Source organism: Clytia hemisphaerica, unplaced genomic scaffold, assembly GCF_902728285.1.
Source record: "Clytia hemisphaerica strain Z4C2 unplaced genomic scaffold, Clytia hemisphaerica genome assembly, whole genome shotgun sequence".
Lineage (NCBI taxonomy): Eukaryota > Metazoa > Cnidaria > Hydrozoa > Leptothecata > Clytiidae > Clytia > Clytia hemisphaerica.
This window is the reverse complement of record NW_027104053.1, coordinates 447,257-455,509: the sequence shown is the minus strand read 5'-3', so window position 1 is coordinate 455,509 and position 8,253 is coordinate 447,257. Positions and strand designations below refer to the sequence as shown.

The 8,253-nt window shown below is 33.5% G+C and overlaps 1 protein-coding gene across 1 annotated transcript; it reads left to right on the top strand.

Moving 5' to 3' along the window:
* Window positions 1-2,093: 2,093 nt before the first annotated feature.
* Window positions 2,094-3,588, top strand: LOC136811948 (uncharacterized). Its single transcript, XM_067068557.1, has 5 exons — window positions 2,094-2,160; window positions 2,379-2,524; window positions 2,644-2,883; window positions 3,318-3,474; window positions 3,566-3,588. Exons 1-5 carry the CDS (start codon window positions 2,094-2,096, stop codon window positions 3,586-3,588), a joined length of 633 nt encoding a protein of 210 aa, XP_066924658.1.
* The last annotated feature ends 4,665 nt before the right edge of the window (window positions 3,589-8,253 follow it).

Sequence of the window (8,253 nt, the reverse complement as noted above, 5' to 3'; positions counted from 1 at the left end):
ATTGCTCCTTTAACTCCAATGGCTGGTCCATCAAATTCAATCGTCAACATTGCTTCTTTAACTCCAATGGCTGTTCAATCAAATTATAACGTTACTCCCTCGACTGCGATGGCTGTTCCATCAAATTCAAACATAACTCCCTCCACTCCAATGGCTGGTCCATCAAACTTTGTTATTTTAAATCCATCATTACACCATACAAGTAGTACACCTCATTTATTTTCTCCTCGAAATACCACCATGACTGTCCCATCAAACCAATCACTTTCAACGCCTGTTACACCAATCTCGCGGTTAACCATTGATCTTCCATCGTTTCATCATCCAACAATTTCAATGGAGAAACAAATTTGTCGTGATGTTTTGGAAGAGGTTAATAGCAAATGGAATGAAATGTATCTAGTATGGGTTTCAATAAAACTTTAAGGGGACGGTTAGATGTTGTGTACCTTCAAATCCTTCCAACAAGATTACCATAAACTGAAAAATACGATGAAGAGATTATTTCAGTTTAGTCCAAAGCTTGTTTATTCCTTTGTGACTAAAGAATCTTGAATCGATAATACTTTTAATTATTTAGGACAATTGAAGGAAGATGAAGGTCTGGTGAAGCGGAAAAAACATGCTCCAAGTCCACATAAAGTGAAATTTGATCGAGCTGGATTACTTGCTGAAGTGAGCACCATGAAACCTGGAGATAATGTAATTGCTTTTCATTCAAATTTACTTTATTGTTCAACTTCATTTTCAATTTGAGAAAAATTCTTCGCAAAACAGCGAGCAATTTCCTAGTTTTAAGTTTTGATATTTTACTTTGTATCACCTTAACCTCTTTATTTACAGATAAGCTACAATAGACTTGCCGAAAAGTATGGAATGACACATACTACCAAAAATGTCACGTGTAAGAAATTTTTGCAACAAGAAGGAGTCAATCTGGATCAATTCGTGAACAATTTTGAAAGACCAAGAAATCCTCGAAGAGCAAAGAAGAAATTGTGTATGATAGCAAGTTTTATAAAATTGATACCAATTTTCATACTTTTTATTAAAATTCGGCGATAATTAACAAAAAGTTAATTTGGTGGAAAAAACACCTTGTTCCCTCATAGTTTACAAATTGTGTAACTAAATAGTGCTAATAAAATGATTAAAAAATGTTAAGGCAATTTTTTTCTGCATGATTTCTAAAAAGATATATCAAATATAATAACAATTCTTTCTTTAAGCTGGAGGTGACATATCTTTTCCTCAACCCCGTTGCTACAAAAAGTTAAGGAAAGAAATGGTTAAGATGGTTGAAGATGGAAAGTTTTTGCAATGTGAACTATTGGAGCCAAAAACATTCAAAAAAATCAAGATTAAGAAGAATGGAGATATCGAGGTGGAAACATTTACGGTAGAAGGGAGGGCTATTCCACTGGTTGAAATTAGAAAGAAGATTTATCAAGAGCACAAGTCTAAAGGTAAACCTTACAATGAAAAAAAAGTCGATGACCTTTTGTAGAATTTATATTTGGAATTTTTATGTTTAGTTATGATTTGAAATTTCAAAAACGATTTGTGACTGGGTTTATTTAGGATTGTTGCATTTTTATTACAATAGGTTATCTGGGTGAAATGGTTTCTTATACTCGTCACTTCATTGTTTGGGGGGATCATTCATCGCCTCTTAGCAAAGGATTTACTGTTTACACAACACGAGTTCTGTATGACAGCAAAATCTTCTTCACTGATCAGGAGGTATACTATCAAAATAGTTTTCTTTGGAACTTTTTACTCTTCCACACATATACTTTTTAGAAATCTGCTTTATGAATTTTATAATTCATTTAATGTGTAGGTTGAAAACCAATTATCACACTTTTACTTGTACAATATGAGATATGTTTTTCTCGTTCAGAGTTTTCTATATTTTAAGTTAAATATTGTATCTATTACATAAAAAAATATTAATTTAGATGCTGCAGATGAAAAAGAAAATAGTTAACGTGCGAAGTGAAGTGGAGCAGCCTGAAATATACATCTTGGCCCATTGCAATGACACCATTGAAGAAAAATATTCCTTTGTTTCAAAAAGAAGAGAGGAAATCATGGAGATGGCTGACCCTCTCGTTGTAGATGGTATCGAGTTGAAGGATAAATTGAGATTTTTCCAAGGTATGCACTTTTTATTTATAAGCCTAACATTTTGGTCAGGCTGAAATTTTGAAATATTTAAGCATGATCCTAAGCATATTTCCAAGTTGAGATGCTAATAAAACAAGACTAATCGGATATTCTTGAAATATATTGATGAGGAAATTGGAAATCTCCTTCAAATTTTGTGGATATATTTGTAATCAAATTACCCTTAATCAATTATTTGACTTTTGTAGGAGACCACCCTGAGCTGCAATTTGAAAGTGGGAATAGTATTGGTGGAAACTATCCTTGCCACTGTGGATGTCCAAAGTTTGAATTTAATAATCCTGGCAAAGGCTACAAATACAAATTGACTTCACTAGAATGGAGAAGGGAGAAAGTATGTACCATTGAATTTTCCGTTAATATTTGTAAGAATGCATCCAATGTAAAAGCTAAATTTTTCTGTTCATTTAAGTTTTTTTTCTTAAATTTCTCATTTCTCACTGATACTTTCAGCTCACACAAACTCGAAGAGGTAGACAGGAGAATGAGATGAATCCGCTTTCAAATTTAAAAGCTCAAGATCTTTTTAATGAAGTGATGGACCGAAATCTATTGGAAAAAGATTCAAGCCTTCTGAAGGACTACCTGGAACACCTATTAAAGACTGAAATGGCTGGCCTGGTGCGTCCTCCTGCTTTATGCAAAGGTTGTGTGAATATATCAACAGAAGAGACAAATACATCAAAATATGAGGTTTGAGATTTGACTTTACCAGACACTAACTTTACTTGACATAACATGACATCAATTGCTCCCATAAGCTAGCTATAAGACCTGGTAGCTTAATTTGGTAGAGCAAGGACACAAGTCCTGACATGAGTTCGAATCTCATCCAGGACAAATTGACTGATTACAAACTGACTAACATTACAAAATTTTATTCTTTTTAATTTGTTATGAAGATTTTCTAACATTAACTAACATTACAAAATTTTATTCTGTTTAATTTGTTATGAAGATTTCTCTCTGTTTGAAAGTCATTATATGTATTTTACTGTATTCTATTTAAGATTGACCACTTTCTAAATGGAAAAAAATGGAACATGAATATCAATAACTTATACATTTACTCAATAAAGTTCCATTTTTTTCCATGTTTATCCCACAATGATAATGATTCTTTTCAGATTAGTCCGAGTGAACCACTCCACGACTTGAAGGGTCACATACGCAATCTATGGGATCTTTTGCCAGATCATCTCCCTACAAATTTAAAGGAAGAGTTCGAAAAGGAGGTCGCTATTATTCTCGGACGAAAGGACAAATATCGTGGAACTGACTTCCGTTTCTCTGCTATTGTTGTTCACCGTCAAATGAAACCTAAATTTCCATCCGAAGTTTCTGATTTAACTTATTCGCTGGTTGAGATTTCTAGGCTTGTTTACCAACCTGAACTGAGACGATCTCCAAATTCAATTTTGAGGCTCTATACAATGTATTTCTTGCATAGTATGAGGTGTAAGCTAATCTTTGGTGAATATCCAAAATTATCTAAGTTTTATGGTGAATACTATCACTCAATCATCGATCATTTTGCCTTTGTTCAAAGAATTGTCGCCCCTTCATCTCTCCACACGGAAAGTGAAGAGCGACTATTTGGAACGCTGCGATTGATAGGGCTGGCCACATCAGGAAGATCAGTAGAATCAGTTCGTGATGTTGGTATAGTAAGGTAGACTTTTACGTTATTTCAGACAAAGATAAATTCTTCAGTGGAAATTTAGAGTTTATCAATGTTTTACGTTTTTAAGTCTTAGTGATTTTTTAAAAGTTTAGCCTAGAGAAATAAAAAACTTTCAGAAAGTGGTTTTGATGTTATTTGTATTTATTAAGAAATATTAAGTGACATATGCTTATATGAATGTAAGTTTCGATTGTAGATTTTGTAATTTTAGAGTTCAAGCAGAGAAAAATTTTCAACAGAGAAATGGTAGAAGAAAGTCTGGTGTAGATAGCAAAATTAGCAAAGCTGCTAAAGGCCTAGGTAAATTGAACTATAAGTTTAGAATTCAATTATTCAGTAAAGACTGAAATAATTCAGGGAAGTTATCTCGCCTTCTTTTAAGATGATTAGAACATAGCTATAATACAAGATATTTTTATGTTGAATGGCTAAGCTGTTATTATTATTATTTAGAACGTGGTTCAAATGCAAAGTTTTTGGTAAGTGAGTTCGAAAGTCAAGACTGGCGTGCCTTCCTGCAACAAATCAGTGACTTTTTGAAACACGATGAAGGAGTTTGGTGGAAAAGATACGGCAATTATGTCGAATTTTTGGATGGTGAAGATGAAGATGATTTTCGCGAAGAAGGTCCACGGTTGAAGGATTTTACTGATACAATGCTTTATGAAGTAAGTTAACTTTATTTTTTGGGTGTAAAACTGTTTTGTTGGTACTTCGCTCATTTTTTCCCTGGCCAGTCAGAGGTGTGATTCTATCGGAAGTGTGATTATGAATCCCTTTACTCTTTTGTGTCTAATTTTAGGGGGTCTATAATTTAGAGATGGTGTTTTTTTGTGATTTTCCCTCTGAAAATGAAGGTCATAATCAGTCATAAAAATGAAGGAGGTCTTAAAGTGATATTGAGTTGAGAAATCTGATAAATCTCTTTTTAAAAGAGTACAAAGTACGAAATTCTGATTCAAATTTTATTTTTCTTTAATTTAGCTTTACGAGCCTTTGAAGCAAGACTGGGAAGAGTGTAAAAGGAACGGCGTTGCTGCGAAACTATTGGATAGCAGCTACATCGACGAAGGTATATTAGTTTCTTTTTCATAATCATAACTAAAACCATAAAGTGGGGAGGATCATAATTAAATACTATAGGGTGATTCATTAATCTCTAATAAAAATTTCTAATAAAATGGAGAATATATTAAACCTGCATATCCACCACTCATTCACACCTATAACATTTAATTTTCTAAGACGATGGTCCAGAAGTTGAGGAGCCAAGAAAAGAAAGTCCTCCACAAGAACGAGAGAAAGAACAAGAAGAAGAAAGCGTGGAAATCATTGAGGTTGCTGCAAATGTTGAGAGCGAGAGACCAGAATGTTCAGGTAAATACACCTTTTACGGTTAGCTGCTTTCTATAAAAAAGTCACCAAAATTTCGAGTAAACAACATCTCATTGGCTAAAAGCAAAAACAGGTGTATTGTATGATGTGTACAACTATAGTTAACTTAAGATTACTTCTGTTTAAAAGTTATTTAATGCTAAAAATATCGAGTCAACGATTATTTTTGCAATGTTTTCTCAAAAATTATTTTATTCTTTCAGTAAATACCATCAAACACGACCTGTCACACACCCTCAAATCGAGTACTTCAAAAAGTCTTTACATCTTGTTCGGTATGTGTGACGACATCAAAAACTTTGATCATCACCGAATGAAGCACCGTACCGATAGAAATGAAAGATCGTGTAATGAAGTGAATTAACAGGCATTGAGAAGTTTCATGTTAATTTCAAGGCCGTTAAATTCCATTCTTATATTCATGTAAAAAGGTATAAATCATTTTTGTTTGGTGAGACCCCTATAACGTTAGAAAAAAGAACTTATCGGGCTCATTCAATACTTTCTATCTTTTTGCTTGCAACTTGCGAATTTAGTGACCTGCCTCGATCGCTTCGCAACTTTTATATATATACGGCTTGTTTTGAATATTCATATTGGAATAAATCCGAAACGCAAGGTCGGAAGTTTGGATAGCACACATCTTCCAAGTTGCGAAATTGTCAAATTTTGGTAAGAAAACCGTGATTTCCAACGTAAGGTCTTGAAAATGCGGGACGGAAAATAGATAGTCGATTTAAATAGAAAAGGCTCTGACCCATCAAGGTTGGAAATTTGAAAATTTTGCAGCTATCTTAAGCCGATGATGACCTCTTTAAAGAAAATTGATATGATTGGAAATTAATCTATATTCATTTAATTAAGAAATGGCTAAAATTGTGGTAGATCGGAAAAAATCTGGTCATTAAATTTTCAACAGTATATTTAATTTAGAAATATTAACTTCAATTAGAATTAAAAAGTTATGTAACATAAGCATAAATAAAAAAATCTTATCAGATTAGTAAGCAAAAATAATTAATCTTGATTAATACAATGTGGCGTAGAAATTTATAAATATTATCTTCAATTAGAATTAAATTAGTTAGCAAAAATAATAAATTTGATTAGTAACATACAATGTGCTGTAGACAAATACTTACAACATTCACAAAAAACAATAACAAAGCTTGACGATTCATAAAAATTTCTTTCCTCGAGACGAGATAATGTTGTACACATCTATCATTTAAATTGCAACGAAATTAGAATAGTGAATTTACGAGAAAAATGCGAAGGAATGTTGTAAAATTTAAAATGGTTCAAAGCCACGAAAAGTTTAAACAAAGAGAGTACGAGTACATAAAGATTTATTTACAATTATTTTCTAAATTAATTAGTCTTCTGCCCTTTCTAATCAGCAAACACAATAACATTGTCTTTCGCAGTCAAGCGCTTGTTTATAACTGCCTTGGCAAATTCTTGCACTGCAGCTTTATCCTTTAGGGTCGGGTTCAGTTTTATATCCAAATCAAATGCCGCTTGGTCTATGATGGAACGCTTCAATTTACTCACTCGGCAGTAAATTCTTGCTACCTCATCGAGGTCTTTTTCACTTAAATCTAAAATCAAGAAAAAAGGATGAATTAAAACATAAAAAAAAAACATCGGTAAAAAATCTATTTTATTACATATATTCCATAATATTGGACTGCAAAACGTTATTCTTGACATTTTAAATTTTTGGATAAAAATAACACAGTAGAATATTAGAAGAATAATGCACCTTTTAAAGGCACTTCCTTGGGTTTGCCTGATCTCTTCTGTGTTTGTGTAAGTAAAAAAAGCAGTGATCCAAAATTAAATAAGAAACAAGAGGCCGAAGGGCATGAAGGCCCAGAGTCTAAAAACATGTCTAGTTTGTTTTCGCTTCCGAAGTCCTTACTCGCACAAATTCGAATTGGCTGAGTAAGCTGTAAGAATTTGCTATATAAATCTGAGCCGAGTAAACCAAGTAGATTCAAGTTTAGCCGAGTTTTCCGAATAAATCAGTGTAACAGTTAAACGAGTTTGCCGAGTAAATCCGTATAAGCTGAATAGATTCAAGATTAGCTGAGTTTTCAAAGTAAATCCGTGAAAGCTGAATAGATGCAAGTTCGCTGATTTATACTATTGTTGCACTCCACCTGATGATGATGATGCAATGATACGTAAAACAGAAAAAAATCAATATATTAAATGTATACATTTCAAGATCTTCAATTAAAAGGGGTGTGTTAAAATTAAACAAAATTGATCTGTTGATGTGATTCTATGCAATTGAGCCCCCCTACAAAGAATAATTACTTAATTTGATCACTGCCAAGGAGTTTCATTAATCATATAGCATAAATAGTTTTTGCATCTCCTTTCTATGAAGCTTTTTCTCCCAGATCCCCCTCTTTTGCATTTTAAAGTCTATTTTGAAGGGGTTCGGAATATGATTGACTAATCATGGGGAAATAGGCCATGACTCGCTGTCGCACCACCTTTCAATAGAAAAATTCTCTTAGTGTTTTTTATTCCCACTGATACGTAGGATTTAGAAATCCACAGGGTTGACGGGCCAAACAGGTCCAGTTTGGGCCCCACGGGGTCCGTGGGCTGAGATGGTCATCAAGGGTCCGAAATTCTCATATCTAATATGACCAACTGGTAGGGCTTGAAGAGTAGAGGAAAAAAGTGGCCTCAGTTCGCTCATAGTAAAGGTCAGGTATGTTTTTGGAAAAAGTGTGATTATTTAGAATCACGTATTTTCTTCCACTTCAATCTGAGAAAGTGACAGAGAACTCACCTCAAATTGGGTACCAGTATTGACCTTCTGTTGCCTATGCTTTTAAGGTTGATTGAGCAGACCAGGACACTGTAAAGAAAACAAAAAGATTATTAGTATCTGTTAGAAAATAAACCCTCTCCAGGGTGGTAATTTTTTCACTGATTGCACCCAACTCAGTTCTTGCCAAAGT

Bases quoted from the DNA above. Each gene is read 5' to 3' on its own strand.
- LOC136811948 (XM_067068557.1), top strand. From the start codon at position 2,094: ATGGAGATGGCTGACCCTCTCGTTGTAGATGGTATCGAGTTGAAGGAT. The intron at 2,525-2,643 runs GTATGTACCATT...TGATACTTTCAG, and splicing joins TAGAATGGAGAAGGGAGAAA to CTCACACAAACTCGAAGAGG. The intron at 3,475-3,565 runs GTTTCTCTGCTA...TGAGATTTCTAG, and splicing joins ATATCGTGGAACTGACTTCC to GCTTGTTTACCAACCTGAAC.